The sequence below is a fragment of the Pan paniscus genome, chromosome 13, assembly GCF_029289425.2.
Source record: "Pan paniscus chromosome 13, NHGRI_mPanPan1-v2.0_pri, whole genome shotgun sequence".
NCBI classification, from domain to species: domain Eukaryota; kingdom Metazoa; phylum Chordata; class Mammalia; order Primates; family Hominidae; genus Pan; species Pan paniscus.
Genome location: NC_073262.2, coordinates 127088369 through 127109514, shown reverse-complemented (window position 1 = coordinate 127109514; position 21146 = coordinate 127088369). Strand labels below are relative to the sequence as shown.

At 37.0% G+C, this 21146-nt stretch overlaps 1 protein-coding gene across 3 annotated transcripts in view; it reads left to right on the top strand.

Moving 5' to 3' along the window:
- The window catches only part of CUL3 (cullin 3), a 111528-nt gene extending 91450 nt beyond the window's left edge, over positions 1-20078 (top strand). For all 3 annotated transcript variants that reach the window (XM_034955274.3, XM_034955275.3, XM_055109144.2), the window contains 3 exons: positions 11919-12105; positions 15644-15789; positions 19607-20078. In XM_034955274.3, the coding sequence (XP_034811165.1) occupies positions 11919-12105; positions 15644-15789; positions 19607-19738 (465 nt within the window). In that variant the 3' untranslated portion in view covers positions 19739-20078. The remainder of the gene's footprint in view (positions 1-11918; positions 12106-15643; positions 15790-19606) is intronic.
- Positions 20079-21146: the final 1068 nt, after the last annotated feature.

Here is a 21146-nt window from a genome sequence, read left to right as displayed (position 1 = left end):
TTTTACTTTTATTTTTATTTTATTATAACCTTGATTTTCAAGCATGAGTTATATTTGGTTGAGTCCCAAGAATACTGATTAAGCAAGCGTTGACTACCTTACTCAAACCTAGGCTTTTCAAACAGAGGTGGAATTAAATTATCTCTAACAGCTGTTTTTGTGTAGTCATTTTTTAATCTGCGGCTCGTAATGGATAAAATATTTTAAACAAAATCAGCTACTTGGTAAATGCTAGAGTTGGTTTTCAGAGTCCTGGCTTATAAAGACCTGGTAAAAAATAATGGGATAATAAAAAATACGAATTCATTTTTTAAAGCTGTTACTGGAATTGCTGGAAAATTTAGTGGTTCAAGCTTTTCCCTTTCCCATCTGACTTGGAATCATTGGTGCTAATAAGCAGTTATTAGATGGAAGGTTAAAATTAAGTAGAGAATATCTGTAAGTTTTCCAACTTTAGCTAAGTCACAAAGCAGAAACTGATTGTAGTGTATATAGAATGCCATGCCTATGGCTCCAAAGCCTTCTGGCTGCTGACACCTCAAATCTGGGGCATTGTGAGAAGGCACAAGAAATGTATCTTTACTCACACCACGTGTTTCTCTACAGTCTGTTGCTAATGTTTTATTAGCTAGCCTTTTTAAAGAAATCACCTCCACAAATTAGTGGAGATAGTTAAAAGTATTTAATTATAATAATTTAAAGGAAGGTGAACTTTTATTTTTGAATATTCTGTATGAGTTCAGTAAGATGGTGTATTGTTTAATGCCACATGACAAATTTCAAAAGTTAGTGATTTAAAACAACCACTAACAATTTATTATCTCTCGTTTCTGTAGGTTAGGGATTGAGAAGATACTCAGTTGGGTAGTTCTGGCTTGGGATTCATGAGGTTGCATTTAGATGTTGTCTGGGGTTCTGGTCATCTGACGGTTTGACTGGAGCTGGAGAATACACTTCCAGGGTGGTTCACATGGCTGGCAAATTTGTTCTGGATGTTGTTAAGTGGCCTTAGTTTCTCTCCACATGGGCCTTTTCATGTGGCTCTTTGTCCTCAAATCTTGGTGGCTGGTTTTCCCAAGAGCGAACAATCCAGAAGACCCAGGCAGAACCTGCAGTGCCTTTTTGATCTTTCCCTGGAAGACACGTAGTGTCACTTCTCATTTTCTTGGTTGCCCAAGTCAGCCCTGATAGTGAGAGGACCACACAAGATTAACATATACCAGGGTTATTACATGCTGTCATAGAAGCTGGCTACAACAGGTGGCATTAATTTGTAGTGTCATATTTAATCTGTAGTAGTCAGGCTGCTGCTGAGGTTTTTTCTTTTCATGTTTTTTGAATGACTAAAGGTAAGTTTACTGTGATTTAGAACAGCTAAAAATAGGAAATACATACAGTGGTAGTCTGTACCTTGGACTTTAGTAATTAGCAGTGGGTTTTTGAAAGAGGTATGGGTAATAACTATTAATACATATTTTTGTTAATGTTCTTTATTTTTTATAATTTTATGAGAATGAGTCTGAAATTTAAAAACTACAGACAATAGCACTATTAATGTCAATTTAAATAGAAAACTTAACAGTAGTATTTGATATTCATCAATAATTTATAGCAATCATTAGGGACATAACTTCACAATATAGAAAGGAAAATGAAAGTACAAGGGAAAGTAGACAACTTGAGAATCATGGAAATTCCTTACAAATTTATTGACTAACCAGAGTTGAAAAGGGGGATATAGGAAATTTGAATAACACAATTAGCAAGTTAAAATTGAAGGCTGTTTAGCGAACTTTGAACTCAGAAAGCAAAATAGACATACTGCTCTCAGGAAATATCTGAGGCTAGCATAATTTTTTTGCTAAAACTGAGCAAGGAAAATACAAAAGAGAAAGAAAGCTGAAGGTTATTCATCATTCCGCCTTGCTCCTTAGATTCTAATACACTGAAAGCATAAATCTCAATATTAGCAAGTCATATTCAGTAGTGTATTGAAAGAATAATGCACTGTGTTCAAAAAGGATTTATCCCTAGAATACAAAGAAAGGTCAGCATAGGAAAACTTTTTGAAAAGATCGTTATTAAGATATTGTAATAATTGTAAAAATAAGCAGTTGCCTAATTGCCAGGCACCATTTTAAGGAGAAAACCATTTGATCTCTATAGATGAACAAAAAGTATTTGATAAAAGTCAGTCCTCATTCCTTATAAAAGTGGGGGACTCATCGCCACCTTAGAATGGATTGCCCTTAATGCCATAAGGTTGTATCTGATGACAAACTAAATCATTGTAGTAGTTAGTAGGAAAATACTAGACACCTTTCTATTAGACTGAGGAACAAGATGAAGATGCCTATCTTTACTACTACTATTATGCCTTGCTCTGCAGGTCCTAATATACTAAGAAAAAGAAAGGAATGAAATTCATAAGTATCAGGAAGAAATTGAAAAAATTGTCAAAATCTGTAGATAATATGATTATCAATTTGGCCATACATGATAATCAGTGAGAAAACATTTCTTTAGAAGAGTTTTGTTGGAAAGAAAATACCTTTTCAGTAAACCAGCATTAATAATCAGTAAATGACGTGAAGAAAAGAATGTTTTATTAAGAATCATAGCCTTCCCAGGAATCATCTTAACAAGAACTGTGTTGACAGGGTACTTATACCAAGAAGACAGTAAAAGCTAAAGAATATGAAAGGGTAAATGTACCCAAATGGGAGAATTACAAGTTATAAGTGTGCTGTTTTTAAAAGTCACCTATAAATTCAAGGAAATCTGAAATGAAATGTCCAATATATATATATTTTTAAATAAAACTCGACAAGCTGATTCCATAATTCATCTGGACAAGAAAATGCACAAGATTAGGCAAAACTACTTTTGAAAAGGGATGGGTCTTAGGTAGGAAAGCTCAGTGAAAGGGGAAGGAATTTGTCCTAATAACAAAACATACCATATCACGTTTTTTTAATTTATAATTTTTATGGGTACATAGTATATGTATATATTTATGGGATACGTGAGATATCTTGATACAAGCATATAGTGTGTAATAATCACATCAGGGTAAATGGGGTATCCATCTTAGCATTATTTGTGTTATGAAAATTCCAGTTGTATTCTGTTATTAAAAAGTATACAAGTTAACATTATTTAAAATGCATAGACAGACAGCTCATTTGAACAAAAGGGAGTCCAGAAGCAAACTAATATATTTGTAGGTGTCTGGGATGTGATAAATGTCTTTTTTTTTTTTTTTTTTAAAGTTCTGGGATGTATGTGCAGAACGTGTAAGTTTGTTACATAGGTATACATGTGCCATGGTGGTCTGCTGGCACCCATCACCCTGTAGGGTCCAGCCCCACAGGGTCGGTGGTTTTTCTCCCCCTGTGCTGAGACGAGAGATTGTAGAAATAAAGACACAAGACAAAGAGATAAAAGACAGCTGGGCCCGGGGGACCACTACCACCAAGATGCGGAAACCGGTAGGGCCCCGAATGCCTGGCTGCGCTGTTATTGGATACAAGGCAAAAGGGGCAGGGTAAGGAGTGTGAGTCATCTCCAATGATTGATAAGGTCACGTGAGTCACCTGTCCACCAGCCAGGGGGCCCTTCCCTGTTTGGCAGCCGAGGCAGAGAGAGAGGGGGTTAGAGAGAGAGGACAGCTTATGCCGTTATTTCTGCATATCAGAGACTTTTAGTACTTTCACTAAGTTTGCTACTGCTATCTAAAAGGCAGAGCCAGGTGTACAGGATGGAACATGAAAGGGGACTAGGAGCGTGACCACTGAAGCACAGCATCACATGGCATGAGATGGTATCTCATTGTGGTTTTGATTTGCATTTCTGTAATGACCTGGGATGATGAGCTTTTGTTCATGTTTGTTAGCCACACAAATGTCTTCTTTTGAGAAGTGTCTGTTCATATCCTTTGTCCACTTTTTGATGGGGTTCTTTTTTTCTTGTAAATTTGTTTAAGTTCCTTGTAGATTCTGGATATTAGACCTTTGTCAGATGGATAGATCACAAAAATTTTTTCACATTCTGTAGGTTGCCTGTTCACTCTGATGATAGTTTCCTTGCTGTGCAGAAGCTCTTTAGTTTAATTAGATCCCGTTTGTCAATTCTGGCTTTTGTTGCAGTTGCTTTTGGTGTTTTAGTCATGAAGTCTTTGCCCATGCCTATGTCCTGAATGGTATTGCCTACGTTTTCTTCTAGGGTTTTTATGGTTTTAGGTCTTATGAGTAGTTTTTTCTCTTTCTGTGAAGAAAGTCAATGGTAGCTTGATGGGAATAGCATTGAATCTGTAAATTACTTTGGGCAGTATGGCCATTTTCACAATATTGATTCTTCCTATCCATGAGCATAGAATATTTTTCCATTTGTTTGGTTTGTAGTTCTCCTTGAAGAGATCCTTCACGTCCTTTTTAAGTTGTATTCCTAGGTATTTTATTCTCTTTGTAGTAATTGTGAACGGGAGTTCACTCGTGATTTGGCTGTTTGTCTGTTATTGGTGTATAGGAATGCTTGTGATTTCTGCACATTGATTTTGTGTCCTGAGACTTTGCTCAAGTTGCTTATCAGCTTAAAGAGTTTTTGGGCTGAGACGATGGGGTTTTCCAAATACACAATTATGTAATCTGCAAACAGAGACAATTTGACTTCTTCTCTTCCTGTTTGAATACTTTATTTCTTTCTGTTGCCTGATTGCCCTGGCCAGAACTTGCAATCCTATGTTGAATAGCAGTGGTGAGAGAGGGCATCCTTGTCTTGTGCCGGTTTTCAAAGGGAATGCTTCCAGCTTTTGTTCATTCAGTATGATATTGGCTATGGGTTTGTCATAGATAGCTCTTATTATTTTGAGATATGTTCAATACCTAGTTTATTCAGTGTTCTTAGCAGCAAGGGGTGTTGAATTTTACCAAAGGTCTTTTCTGCATCTATTGAGATAATCATGTGGTTTTTCTCATTGGTTTTGTTTATGTGGTGGATTACGTTTATTGATTTGCATATGTTGAACCAGCCTTGCATCCCAGGGATGAAGCCAACTTGATTATGGTGGATAAGCTTTTTGATGTGCTGCTGGATTCGGTTTGCCAGTATTTTATTGAGAATTTTCACATCGATGTTCCTCAGGGATATTGGCCTGAAATTTTCTTTTTTTGTTGTGTCTCTGCCAGGTTTTGGTATCAGGATGATGCTGGCCTCATAAAATGAGTTAAGGTGAAGTCCCTCTTTTTATATTGTTTGGAATAGTTTCAGCAGGAATGGTACCAGCTCCTCTTTGTACTTCTGGTAGAATTCGACTGTGAATCCATCTGATCCTGGGCTTTTTTGGGTTGGTAGGCTATTACTGCCTCAGTTTCAGAACTTGTTATTGGTCCATTCAGGGATTCGACTTCTTCCTGGCTTAGTCTTGGGAGGGTGTATGTGTCCAGGAATTTATGCATTTCTTCCAGATTTTCTAGTTTATTTGCATAAAAGTGTTTATAGTATTCCCTGATGGTAGTTTGTATTTCTGTGGGATCGGTAGTGATATCCGCTTTATCGTTTTTTATTGTGTCTATTTGATTCTTCTCTCTCCTTTATTAGTCTGGTTAGCAGTCTTATCTATTTTCTAATCTTTTCAAAAAACCAGTTCCTGGATTCATTGATTTTTTTTTTTTTTTTGAAGAGTTTTCTGTTTCTCTTATCTCCTTCAGTTCTGTTTTCTCTTATCTCCTTCAGTTCTGTTCTGATGTTAGTTATTTGTCTTCTGCTAGCTTTTGAATTTGTTTGCTCTTGCTTGTCTAGTTCTTTTAATTGTGATGTTAGGGTGTCAATTTTAGATCTTTCCTGCTTTCTCCTGTGGGCAATTAGTGCTATAAATTTCCCTCTACACACTGCTTTAGCCGTGTCCCAGAGATTCTGGTATGCCGTGTCCCAGAGATTCTGGTATGTCGTGTCTTAGTTCTCATTAGTTTCAAATAACGTATTTATTTCTGCCTTCATTGTGTTATTTACCCACTAGTCATTCAGGAACAGGTTGTTCAGTTTCCATGTAGTTGTACAGTTTTGAATGAGTTTCTTAATCCTGAGTTCTAATTTGATTCCACTGTGGTCTGAGAGACTGTTTGTTACGATTTCCATTCTTTTGCATTTGCTGAGGAGTGTTTTACTTCCCATTATGTGGTCAATATTAGAATAAGTGTGATATGGTGCTGAGAAGAATATATATTCTGTTGATGTGGGATGGAGAGTTCTATAGATGTCTGTTGGTCCAGAGCTGAGTTCAGGTCCCTGAATATCCTTGTTAATTTTCTGTCTCATTGATCTGTCTAATATTGACAGTGGGGTATTAAAGTCTCCCCCTATTATTGTGTGGGAGTCTGAGTCTCTTTGTAGAGACTTTATGAATTTGCTTTATGAATCTGGGTGCTCCTGTGTTGGGTGCATATATATTTAGGATAGTTAGCTCTTCTTGTTGCATTGATCCCTTTACCATTATGTAATGCCCTTCTTTGTCTTTTTTTATCAGAGACTAGGATTGCAACCCCTGCTTTTTTTTTTTTTTTTTTTTTTTTTGTGGGGGGCTTGGTAAATATTCCTCCATCCCTTTATTTTGAGCCTGTGTGTGCCTTTGCATGTGAGATGGGTCTCCTGAATACAGCACACTGATAGGCCTTGACTCTTTATCCAGTTTGCCAGTCTGTGTCTTTTAATTGGGGCATTTAGCCCCTTTACGTTTAAGGTAATATTGTTATGTGTGAATTCGATCCTGTCATTATGATGTTAGCTAGTTATTTTGCCCATTAGTTGTTGCAGTTTCTTCATAGTGTCGATAGTCTTTACATTTTGGTATGTTTTTGCAGTGGCTGGTACCGATTTTTCTTTTCCATATTTAGTGCTTCCTTCAGAAGCCCTTGTAAGGCAGACCTGGTGGTGACAGAATCCCTCAGCATTTGCTTGTCTGTAAAGGATTTTATTTCTTCTTTGCTTATGAAGCTTAGTTTGGCTGGATATGATATTCTGGGTTGAACATTCTTCTCTTTAAGATTGTTGAATATTGGCCACCCCCCTACTCTCTTCTGGCTTGTAGGGTTTCTGCAGAGGGATCTGCTGTTAGTCTGATGGGCTTCCCTTTTTGGGTAACCTGACCTTTCTGGCTGCCCTTAACATTTTTTCCTTCATTTCAACCTTGGTGAATCTGATGATTATGTGTCTTGGGGTTGCTCTTCTGGAGGAATATCTTTGTGGTGTTCTCTGTATTCCCTGAATTTGAATGTTGGCCTGTCTTGCTAGGTTGGGGAAGTTCTCCTGGTTAATATCCTGAAGTGTGTTTTCCAAGTTGGTTCCATTCTCCCCATCACTTTCAGGTACACCAGTCAAATGTAGGTTTGGTCTTTTCACATAGTCCCATATTTCTTAGAGGCTTTGTTTGTTCCTTTTCATTCTTTTTTCCCTAATCTTGTCTTCACGCTTTATTTCATTAAGTTGATCTTCTGTCTTTGATATCCTTTCTTCTGCTTGATCGATTTGGCTGTTGATACTTGTGTGTGCTTCACGAAGTTCTTGTGCTGTGTTTTTCAGCTCCATCAGGTCATTTATGGTCTTCTCTAAACTGGTTATTCTAGTTAGCAGTTCCTGTAACCTTTTATCCAGGTTCTTAGCTTCTTTGCATTGGGTTAGAACATGCTCCTTTAGCTCAGAGGAGTTTGTTGTTACCCACCTTCTGAAGCCTACTTCTGTCAGTTTGTCAAACTCATTCTCCATCCAGTTTTGTGCCCTTGCTGGCGAGGAGTTCTGATCCTTTGGAGGAGAAGAGGCATTCTAGTTTTTGGAATTTTCATCTTTTTTGCACTGGGTTTTCCTCATCTTCATGGATTTATCTACCTTTGATCTTTGATGCTGATGACCTCTGGATGGGGTTTTTGCATGGGCATTCTTTTTATTGATGTCGAATGTTATTGCTTTCTGTTTGTTAGTTTTCCTTCTAACAATCAGGCCCCTCTTCTGCAGGTCTGCTGCAGTTTGCTGGAGGTCCACTCCAGACCCTGTTCGCCTATGTATCACCAGTGGAGGCTGCAGAACAGCAAAGATTGCTGCCTGCTCCTTCCTCTGGAAGCTTTGTCCCAGAGGGGCACCTGCCAGATGCCAGCCGGAGCTCTCCTGTATGAGGTGTCTGTTGACCCCTGCTGGGAGGTGTCTCCTGTCAGGGAGGCATGGGGGTCACGGACCCACTTGAGGAGGCAGTCTGTCCCTTCGCAGAGCTGGAGTGCTGTGCTGTGAGATCCACTGCTCTCTTCAGAGCCAGCAGGCAGAAACATTTAATTCTGCTGAAGCTGGGCCCATAGCTGCCTTCTTCCCAGGTGCTCTGTCCCAGGGAGATGGGAGTTTTATTTACAAGCCCGTGACTCAGGCTGCTGCCTTTCTTTCCGAGATGCCCTGCCCAGTCAAGAGGAATCTAGAGAGGCAGTTTGGCCACAGCAGCTTTGCCACCCGCCCAGTTCAAACTTCCTGGAGGCCTTGTTTACACTGTGAGGGGAAAACCGCCTACTCAAGCCTCAGTAATGGTGGACGCCCCTCCCCCGACCAAGCTTGAGTGTCCCAGGTTGACTTCAGACTGCTGTGCTGGCAGCGAGAATTTCAACCCAGTGGATCTTAGCTTGCTTGCTGGGCTCTGTCGGGGTGGGACCCACTGAGTAAGACCACTTGGCTCCCTGGCTTCAGCCCCCTTTCCAGGGGAGTGGACGGTTCTCTCTCGCTGGGGTTCCGGCTGCCACTCGGATATGAAAAAAAACTCCTACAGCTAAGTTGGTATCTGCCCAAACAGCCGACCAGTTTTGTGCTAGAAACCCAGGGTCCTGGTGGTGTAGGCACACAAGGGAATCTCCTGGTCTGCGGGTTGCAAAAACTGTGGGCATAGCGTAGTATTTGGGCCAGATAGCACAGTCCCTCAGGGCTTCCCTTGGCCAGGGGAGGGAGTTCCCTGACCCCTTGTGCTTCCCAGGTGAGGTGACGCCCCACCCTGCTTCTGCTCACCCTCTGTGGGCTGCACCCACTGTCTAACCAGTCCCATTGAGATGAACCAGGTACCTCAGTTGGAAATGCAGAAATCACCCACCTTCTGCATTAGTCTCGCTGGGAGCTGCAGATCGGAGCTGTTCCTATTTGGCCATCTTGCCAGATCTCAAATTTGTCATTTCTAAAAACTGAATTTAATTGTTTTTTATTTGTGGGAGTGAGAAGAGGGTAGTATTAAGACCTCAATTCCATGGATCACATCAAATATAAAATTCCAGATAAATGTGAAAATCTAAAAATCTATATAAATAATGGAAGAAAATTTTGAATATTTTGGTAACCTTAATGTGAGAAATGTCTTTTTAAAAATTTATTACAAAAATAATAAAGGAAAAGGTTAACAGATTTAACCACATAAGTGATAACACATCTATATGATGAGATATATTAAGTTAAAAATGGACTAGGAGAAATTACTTATAACATAAAAATTGAAAACCATAATCTATAAAGAGCATCAGTAAATCAGTATGAAGGCAAACAATTGAGTATAAAAACATGAAGGAATATAGATAGAGAAAGCATAGAAGATTACAGATATCCTGTAAATATAAAAATATTTTTTCCCGTAGTGGTCATGAGAAGTACAAATTAAAATAATGAGATTTCATTTTTAGCCAAACATGAGCAAAAGAAAATCTGGTGTTGAAAAGGGTGTGAGGGAGTGGATATTCATATACTATTTTTGTGGGGGGTTAAATTGTTAAGCAACTTGAAAGCAGTTCATTAGTATTTATCAAATACTAAAAAAAAAAAATTTTGAGACAGGGTCTCATTCTTGCCCAGACTGGAGTGCAGTGGTATTATCATGTCTCACTATAACCTCGACCTCCCAGGTTCAAGCCATCCTCCCACCTTAGCCTCATGAGTAGCTGGGACTACAGGCTATTTTTTAAATGTTTGGTAGAGAGCAGATCTTGCTATGTTGACCAGGCTGATTTTGAATTCTTGGGCTCAAGTGATTTTCCTACCTTGGTCTCCCAAAGTGCTGGGATTACAGGCGTGAGCAACCGTGCTTGGCGCAAATATAAAATATTTATAACTTTGAGGAAGCAAGTGCATTTCTAGAAATTTGCTTCTGAAAAACAGGCTTTCGTGCTCAAAGTCAGAAATGGATGTACCAACAGAACATTGGATCCAGTCTAAATCTCCACTTGTGTCATGATAGAACAGTACTATGGAATTCCTTGTAGCTTTAATCTCTTTTTGCTAGCTGAAAAATCTGAAGAAATTAATAGAAAAATTCATGTTATGGTCTCATTTAACACTAATACTGGTGTATAGGTGGATGTGTTCGTGTACGTTCATGTATATGCATATACTTGTATTCATGTGTATATATAGATGAATAGGAAAACATTGCTTTTAAAAAGTAATGTTAAATATACAATTGATTACCAGAGTGCAGGTAAAATAGTAATAGTAAAGATAGGCATCCTTATCTTGTTCCTAACTCTAATAGAAAGATGTCTAGTATACTAACTACTGTTATGCTTAACTCTCTCATTATATATACAACCTTATGACTTTAGGGGCATTTCATTCTGTTCTTAGGCAGCTAAGAATTCCCCACTATAAGGTTTTAGCACTGACTTTTATAAAATACTTTTGGTAATAGTTACCTCTTGGGATGATCTGTAATCTTAAAATACCACCTAAGGTATTTCTGGTTCATTGAATATGATTAAGCAATAACTAAAGTATGTAAATAAATCACTTTTAGCATGTATGTAATAATAAACATCTTCATTCTAGTAATAGCACCTATTTTCTGGGATTAGCATTTATACTATTTGAAATGTCTAAAGTAGGTAGATATAACCAGAGATTATTTGAAGAAAATGAATATGTGTAATCACTGAAAATCACATTTCTCTGAATCCTTGCCTACCTGACAGTTTTTTAGGGGAACAGAACTGTTGCTCAAAGACTTGTCTAGAGAGAATGACTGACTCTCCAGATAAGTTACTCATATAATCTGAATATCACCATCTTCATGCCCACTCTTCATAAGCTGCTTTTGAGAAAGAGACAGCTGTATACAGTGCATCAAAGCAATAAATCCTAGTGTCAAGACTTTTACTCAATCACATATCACTATAGACATGTAGAGACTAAATCATATAACTGTACAGTTTCCTTGCTGTCCCACTGACAGAATAGTGAATTTAAAATTACACAGCATTCTTTCCTGAGCTGCTTTTTCTCCCCTAGTATTACACTTTATTCATACCATTCACATCATTATTCATAATACGCAGTAAAGATTATTACCTGAACTTCAAAACAGACTGCTTGTTGATATTTATGTTTAATGTAATTCCAGGTTTTTTTTTTTTCTTCATTTGGTCATAGAAGCATACATATGGTCAGTTTGGATGGTAAATTTTGATTGTATGGTAGAAGGCCTGAGCTCAGGCTTACCTTCCTTTTTTCTATGAAAGAAATTACTAAGCAAAAGAGTAGTCTGGATAAACTTGGATGGAAGATTGTAAAATATTTATAAAATTAGCAATTATATGTTGGTTAACACTTTATTTTTACCCAAATGTTGAAGCAGGTTCCTGATAATCTCTGCTGGATAACATTTTTAGATTAGCCATTGTATCTCCTGAAACAAAAAAGTACATGTCTTTTTAATATTTTATAACTTGAATCACCCTTTCCTCTCGTTTGTTCAAATAATGAGATTTTAATGATGTGTCATAGTACTCAAGAGAATTCTTTTTTGTGCATTATTTATTTAATGGAATTACCTCTTTTTAACTACTGCTTGGTCAGTTTACTTGCTAATTAACTAACTTAAATCTTTCAAAAAGTCTAATTATGTTAATCTGATGAAATTTCAGGAAATTCAGCAAGAGACAGATATCCCTGAAAGAGAGCTTGTTAGAGCCCTACAGTCCCTCGCCTGTGGTAAACCAACACAGCGGGTTCTTACAAAAGAACCCAAATCAAAGGAAATAGAAAATGGTCATATATTTACAGTTAATGATCAATTCACATCCAAACTACACAGAGTCAAGATTCAAACAGGTATCTGGAATTATATTTTTCCTCTCAAAAAATTATATATTTTTCTCTTCAGAAAAAAAATCTTATCTATTGGATTTCTTTTAAAAATACTCCTTTTCTGGTGCTGCATGATACTTAGGCTTAAGAAAGAAAGCAGCTTTTATTGATAAGTATTTGTATCAAAATGCATTTGAATCCAAGTATAGTAAGCATTTTAAAAAGTAATTTATAGTGTGAACAAAGTATTTCTTTCCATGTTTTTCAATAAATAGAATACAGTTTATGAACATATTATTAGTACTTAAAATTGTTTTTAAGTTGTTAACTAATAGTCAGTGGAAGTCTAATTTTAAAGCTGCTTTAGAGGTTTTTCAGAATTGGGAGACCTATATAAAAGTTTGATGTTTGGATGTTGCTATTTATATTTTGATAAATATTTTTTGTTTCAAAATCTTAAAACCCATATCCTCTTTAATTTAAAAACATAGAAATGATACTGATGTGAATGATTTTTAATAGAGCCATATAAGTCGATAATGAAAATTCTATTCATTAAACATTTAACATAATGTAAGATGCTTGTTTTCTGTGTATTTAAAGGGGAAAAAAGACACTCCACCCTTGCTGATTGATGTTTAAAACTAATTGTTTGCTACTTGGCTTAAAAACTAGTATTAGATAGGCTTCCTAGTACTAATATATTCATTACAGCCAAATATGTGTGCAATAAAACAGTGTCCTAAGATAAATAAGATCTTTTAAATGACTGTCATTTGTTGATTTTAAAAAAATGTTATTTATATTGTATATTATGATAGTCTTTTTAAAAGTAATGTTAAATATACAGTTGATTACCAGAGTACATGGATTCTAGAGCTTTATATGCACACTTAAATTTTTGTTTTTCATTTTGATCTTTTTGTTTCGTATGTATACTTTGTAGAACAGAGTAGTGTCTCTGGCAAGGCTTTGCCCCCTTTGTCTTGTAGTTGTAAACTGTATCATAGTAATCTGCATTAGCCAAGATTGGCCCATGTCTTGACATAAATATGTATTAAGAATAAAACAAAACTGTGCTAGCCAGTGTCATGGAATAAAATTTATTTTTCTTCCAATGCAAGACATAACTACTTTATACATTTGGGCAGATGCAGGTTTTGGATTTTAGGGCTCATTTGTATCCTAGAATTAGAGGAAAATATGTGGGAATATTTATCTGGATTGCCTTACCCTCACCCTACTGTACCCTAAATAAGTAACAGTCTTTGTTATCCCAGATTGTATCATGTCCAGCAATAATAATATCAGATATTAGTATTATGTTTAAAAAAGTCTTCATAGATTTTTAGATTTTCGTGTTAAGTGTGCACACTTACGTGTGTATCTGGAGTATGTGTATGTAGTGTTTTAGGTATGTTCAAAACAGAAATATATATATGATGAATTTCACTAGAGCTTAAAAGTTCTTTTCAGCAATAAAATTCTACAAAGCAATGTTTTTTTCTTGGGAATGGTTTTTAAATGATCTTGGCTCTTACTCATAGTTTAAGTCAAAATTTTCTCTTTGGTGGTAAATATTGTGACCACATTGGTTTTACTGTCAAAGGCTCAGTAACATAATCAAATATTCGAAGACTCAGACCCTACCTATTTATGCTGCTTTAACTGTAGCCAGTAGTAAAAGTTCATGCAAAGCAGTTAAAGGAATTACTAAAATAACACAGCCTTTGAAAAGAATTAGATTAATTGTAATCTGGGGGGGCAGTTTCCAGAGTTGACAGTCTTCACCACCACCACCACCACCACCTGCCTTTCTCAAATTCCATCCCCCAGCGTGCATATAGGTCATATATAGGCACTTGCACAACAACCCCTTCTGCTGCACTCAAGTGAGGAGTATTGTGTTAGGCTCCAGAGTGAGCCCCTCCCCTCACATTTAAAAAGAATACTCATTTTGACTCATCAGCACGATCTGCACATCTATGTTTTTCTGCAGGTATTTAAGAAGACATTTAGGTGACCACATCCAGATGAGCCAAAGGGATTGTTTAAACAACTACTTTTTTCCCTGCAACTTTGTATTTTTTGTTTTCAAATCCACAAAGAAAGTGAAAAGCACTATAATGAATATCAATATGGGTGTGACCTACGTTTACCAGTCATTAGAATTTTGTCTTCCTCCCTGCCTTCCTCTGTGTGTGTGTATGTGTTTGCTACAGCATTTGAAGTTAATTTACAAATATCTCAGCAGTTTCCCCCTAAAAAACTTTAGCACACGTCTCCTATATCATATCCAAGAAAATTAATTTCATGTCATCTGTTTACCACCCATATTGCCTCAGTTGTCTCAAAAATTTCTTTTATATCTCACTTTTTGGATCCATGATTCCATCAAGATTTCCACATTACATTTAATTTTTATGTCTTTTTAGTTTCATTTAAACCAGTACCTCTATCTTTTTATTTTTTCATGACATCAACTTCTGAGGAAAAGCATCATAAGCATCATTCTTAGTAGATTATTTTCATCGAATTTTTTTTTTTTACTAAGATATTGATTATCTTACACTTGGGAAATGACACCGAAAGCAGTATTTTTATCCAAAAGATTCTAATTAGAAACAGTTGAATGGATACGCACACCAGAATGATCTTCTAAATTGTACAATCTGCTGTCTCGTGGCTATCTATGCCCGTGCCTCAGTCAGCAATGCCCCATGTGCTGCTTTGCAATTTTACAGTTTCTACCTCCAGAAACTTCACATCTATCTCCTTTTGGTGAACGAATAAAACACCAGTTTTCTTTTTCTGCTATTTCATTCAGAGCAGAGTTGCAGGAGAAGACGACTTCTGTATTTCCCTTAACAGTTGCTTTGAAGACTATAGGGAAGACTAGAGTAAGACTCCTAAAGATTGGAATCTGGTATGAATTTGTGATGAGGTTGTGACATAAAAAGCATAATAAAATATATGACAAGAAATGGTTAGATAACAGAACTCTAGGGAGATTTTTGGCAAGGAGATTTTAGGAACTGACATCCTAGCGGTACTTTTAAATTATTTATTTCACTGAATAAATCTTGGCAGTACATACTCTTGTCTCCTCGTAAAGCGTTAGAGATTACAGCTACATTTTGAGTTAGTAAGACAACAGATACCTATCTGAGATACTTTTGGTGAGTTTTAACTTGGAGCCATGGTAATAAAATAATCAATTGACCTCTGATAGTCATAAGCAATGAAAATTATTTACTGGTAATTTTACTACTGAATATTTTCAGCTACTGTTTTTCTTCCAGGTAAGAAATTATATTCTGCATAAAAACAAAATCAACTTTATTATCTCAAAGTTAAATTCCTCATTTTTGAAAAGGATAATTTAGTATTCAAGTAAACATTAAATAAGACAGTTTTTGAATGCGTACTTGAATTAATAAGTGTGTATATTCAGAGGCTGAAATTGGTTTTTATCTGTGGATTACATTGAATTATAATAAGCTTGCTTATAAACCAAATTTTAAAATTAGATTTATGATAAATGTCTTTATTTCTATTTTAGTTGCTGCCAAACAAGGTGAATCCGACCCAGAGAGGAAAGAAACAAGGCAGAAAGTAGACGACGACAGAAAACATGAGATAGAAGCTGCTATAGTGCGGATAATGAAATCTAGAAAGAAGATGCAGCACAATGTTCTAGTAGCGGAGGTGAGGACTCTTCACTACTGGGCTAATATAGAAAAAACAGTAACATTATTAACAAAATTATTGTATTCAACTAATTTTAAAAACAATTTTACAATTAAGAAATCCTAGTGATGTAACACTTATGAAATGTATGGCACTCACGTGGTAACTAAACATGGTGATACATCCAAATATGTGCACACTCTCGGAACCAATGTGTTTATAACTAAAATGATAGTAGAATATTGTCACATGAAGTATTACGAAAAGATTTTCACTGCTATTAATACCTTTGTGTAAACAAACTCCCTTTACTTCTAAAAATTAATAATGGTTACCATTCATTAAATGCTTTCATTTTACAAATTGGGAAACTAAGGAGGGGAAGACCCCTTAGGAAGCCATTAAGATAGGTGGGAGAGGATTAGGACCTGGGTAAAGTATTGGTAGAGGGTAGAAAACTGAATCAAGATAATTGGGAAGTAGAATTGACAGACTTTACTGATGGATAATGGGAAGTGAGAGGGAGAAGTTGAAGACGCCGTTTAGGTTTCTGGCTTGAATGAGTAGATAGAGGTTTGTTTCTTTAACCGAAAAGAGAAGGGTAATGTAATGTGCCGCTGTGGTCCAGATGTCACTTAATATTGTTTTGTACAAGTTGACTTTATTGTGTATTGGCACATCCAGGGGCAGGTAGAAGACAATAGACATGAGGGCTAGAAGTTGCATTGGGAATTAGCTATATGAGAATGCAGTTAAAACTACAGGTGTTGATTAAATTGCTCAGTGTTAGCATGGAGAGCAAGAAAGAACTATGGGATAGACCCCTCCCTTATTTTAGGAACGGTGAGTGTAACAACAGAAACTCTTTAGAGCACTGGTTTTCACAGTGTGGTTCTTGGAACAGCTACCTTAGCATCACCTGGGAACTCATGAGAAACACAGATCCTTAGGTTCCACCAGAGCCTGAGAATTGAATCAGAAACTCTGAGGATAGGGCCCAAGAGTCTGGTTTTTTAACACGAGCTGTAGGTGATTCTGATGTTTTTTCAAATTTGAGAACACTGCTTTAGAAGGAAAAGAAAACAAAATGACAGTGTCCTATGACAAGGGAAGAGAATTACAAGGAGTGAGTGGTCAGTAATATAAAAAATCATGGAAAAACCAAGTTGAATAAACACTTACTTTGGCAATTACGTGACAGGTTAACTTTCTCAGACATTTTCATTGGACTCGTGAAAGTGGATATCCAATGGTAGTGCCTTGAGAAGGAAATGGAGGTGGAAACCACCAAGAGTGGCTTATTCTTTGAGGTATTGGGTCAAGGGAAAGGGTAGAGAGAGCAGTATTAGAGGATTCAGTGTAGAGTTGAAGGGTTTGGGCTTTTTTCCCCCCAAAATGGGAGGATACTGAGCATGTTTATATCCTACGAATAAAGAATGGATCCTTAAATTGAAAAAAATGAGACGAAGGGATAAATACCACATTCTAGAAAAGGAAAGGTGAGGATTGTATAGAGAGTATGATGATGGTAGTGTACTGACACAGATGTTACTGATCATGCCTCTTCCTGAGAACCTAGGGCAGGGTGCAGGGGTATGTGCTAAGCAAGATTTGGTGTAAGTATGGATAAATGTACATGTGTAGGGTGGGAATTTAAAGAACTTCAAATTGAAATGGCTTCTTTTCTCTATGTGAAACCCGATATGAGCTTGGTGCAGGACTGGGTTGAGGAGTTTAAGGGGATTGTCAGAAATTTGAAATAATACTTGTCGAAGAATGGTGCTCAGGAACTTGCTGAACTTTTGAATACTATAAATTTGTGTTAGTCTACACCAGAGATTGGCAGATGTTTTTGTAAATGGCCAATTGTAGCATGAAAGCAGCTATAGATAATACATAAATGCATGTGACTCACAGTGGCTCAACGCCTGTAATCCCAGCACCTTGGGAGGCCGAGGTGGGTGGATCACCTGTGGTCAGGAATTCAAGACCAGCCTGACAAACACAGCGAAACCCCGTCCTACTAAAAATACAAAAATTAGCAGGTGGTGGGTGCCTGTAATCCCAACTACTCGGGAGGCTGAGGCAGGAGAATTGCTTTAAGCCGGGAGGCGAAGGTTGCAGTGAGCCGAGATCATGCCATTGTACTCTACCCTGGGCGACAGAGCGAGACTCCATCTCAAAAAAAACTAATAAAAAATAAATAAATACATGTGACTGTGTTTCAGTAAAATTTTACAGAAACAGGTAGTGGGGTGTATTTGGCCTGTGAATGCAGTTTGCTGACTCCTGGTGTACACATACGGTGTTAACAACTACATCTTTACTCAGCAAAGACCTCTGTGGTAGGTTGATAATGATGTAGTACATATAGAATATAGGTTTAATCAAATAGTGTTTATGGGATAGGACCAAAAGAATCAGGAGTAGAAGGTCCTGTTGAGAGTGCAGCTTTCAAGAGAAGTGATCTTGAATGCAGTTCAGGCTCCGTTAAACAGGGGAGAGAGCAAGTCGATAGGAGCTGTTAATAGGCTGGAAGAAAAGGGCAAAGGGTGGGAGATCTCAGGTGATGGGTTGAGAGCAAGTTTGTCGATACAGGAGTGGTAATCCTGGAAGGGCGATAAATTGTAGTTGCAGAATGAAGTGCTGAATTTTCAGATTCCAAAGAATTATCAATCCATTGTGGCTTTGGGAAATGAACTGATCAACAAGAGTAAAAGCAAAGCTGGCTCATGGATGCATTAGAGCAAAGAACATGGACTTTGAGGTCAGAAAGGTTTAGATTCATCTCTGTTGGCTCTGTTATTTACTACTTGTTGATGTCAGTTTTCTTCTCTGGCTTTATTTTCCTCGTTTGTAAAATGAGACAACTTATTTTGCAGGGTTAAGAACATTAAATAGGCCGGGCACGGTGGCTCACGCCTGTAATCCCAGCACTTTGGGAGGCCGAGGCAGGCAGATCACAAGGTCAGGAGATCGAGACCATCCTGGCTAACACGATGAAACCCCGTCTCTACTAAAAGTACAAAAAATTAGCCGGGTGTGGTGGTGGGTGCCTGTAGTCCCAGCTACTCAGGAGGCTGAGGCAGGAGAATGGTGGGAACCCGGGAGGCGGAGCTTGCAGTGAGTGGAGATTGCGCCGCTGCACTCCAGCCTGGGCAACAGAGCAAGACTCGATCTCAAAAAAGAAAAAATAAATAAACTCATACATGCAAAATGACGGATGAATAGTGCATAGACAGACTATGACTGCTGCTTTAGTTATTATTTTATTATTATGTATAGGACAGTACTTAGAATCCTGATAGTACTTGGAAAAAACCAACAGAAGCACTTACTGTGATTGGGCAGCATTATTCTTTATTCTAAGGCATTACATCTGTTAACACATTTAGTGTACACACCAGTGGGCCAAGGTCCCAGAGCGAGTAGTGGTAGAGCTGAGTTTATCCAGGTACTCTGAGTCCAGAGTTTGTGTTCTTTAATACATAGGCTACCCAAGTTCTGTGAGTTTTGAGTATAACTCAGAATTCAGTAGATAACGGCATCAAAACGGTTAAACTATAGGTGGCATATGCTCACACTACTGTAATTCCAACTAATTCAACTATTCAACTGCTATCCACTTTAGCATTCACATTCTGATTTGTGGAAGTGTGTTGTAACCATAATATTACATTTTCAAACAGAACCTTTTTAAAGTTTCTGTGCTTTTATCTTTGGTAATCCAGTTAGTAAAGTTCAGTCTCTGAGTGTTAAAATGACATATCAGTTCTGTTCAAAGATATGAATTTTTATGTGTTTATATAAAAATACTATCTACTTTCTTTTTTAGGTAACTCAGCAGTTGAAGGCGCGATTCTTACCAAGTCCAGTTGTTATTAAGAAACGTATTGAAGGACTTATTGAGAGAGAATATTTGGCACGAACACCTGAGGATCGCAAAGTATACACATATGTAGCATAAAATGCGTTCAGAAATTTGATTTATTCTTGGACTGTACTCTTCGCATGGACTGGGAAGTTCTTTTAAATCATTAAATATTAAGACGACCATCTCTTCTATTAAATTACAGTACATGTTCTAGACCATTGAGATCAAGCCTTTACTCCCTTTGAGAGTTTTCAACATCAGTTGATTGAGCTTCAGGCTTTACAACGTTTATCCCTGTAGAGATCATCTTTACAGTTCCTCGGGAAAATGTGAATGTGCTGCGTTTTGTTTTCTTTACTGTATGAAAACAGGAAAATAAAAGAGAAATTTAGAAAATACAGCTCATTACAATAAAATTGTTGGATTTCATTTCCCCAGGTCTTCAGTGTTGATGTAAATGTGTTTTGTAGTGTTGCTTAGCACTTTGCGCATTGTGTAAGTTGGGTAACAAAAATGGCAAAAGAAATGCAGATTTCCCAGTTATCTTGCTCTGAAGACATTTCTTTAGCTAGTCTTATTTAATTTTAAAGGTTTGATAAATATACAAAGACCCAAGCATACAATTTGAGCATGCTGTATTCTACCACTTGCACTTACTCATCTTCTAGCCTTATGACCAGGAACCTTTGTTTTGGGCTCAAGTACACATCCTGATTTGGTTTCTCCCTGTTGTAATTTGAGATTTCCCAAATTAAGTCTTATAATGATTAGGTTTTGTTCTGAGTTATTTCTAGAGAAAGAAAATATTTTAGTATGTGTAAATTGTACAATAATTTTTTTGCTGTTGTACTCACTGCTAATAGTGGATTGTATAGGGTGGTGTTTTTATTTCATTTATTGTAGACAAAAATAATGAATTTAGTATACACATACCCACTAATTCAAGTATGTCAGAGCACAAAGTTGGCAGCTGGTTATATTTAATTCAGCCCCTCTGAAAAGCACATACAGTCTATACTTTGTTTATAAATATCCTAGGTCCTCCCTGCCCCTAAATATATATTTTGGTGAAGCTGTGGTGCACTATTAATTTTCTGTTTCAAAATGCAATCTAAAGATGCAATAAATATGATGACCTTGATAGTTTTAATGAAATCTTCAATTCTTGCAGCTGTGTTTTGGAAAGTGATTAAGCAATATTTCTCAAACCTGATGATTCTTGGATATTTAGCTGTTGTCCTCCAAAGAGTCATCGTTTCACGTTTTCAAACATGTGCTTTGTGCTGAAGATTCTTGTCAGATATCCTGTGCTTCCAGAGTATTTTTATCTTCAATTTTATTTAATTTTGTTTCATTTTGTTTTCATAAGACAATGTTTCAGATATGTAATGGGGCAAACCACTATAGATTTCTGTTGGATAGAAAAATGAAATGTTACTAATAAGTTTAAATTGACCCTTCGTTGACTATCAGTACTGTTGATACATTTATTAGAATGTAT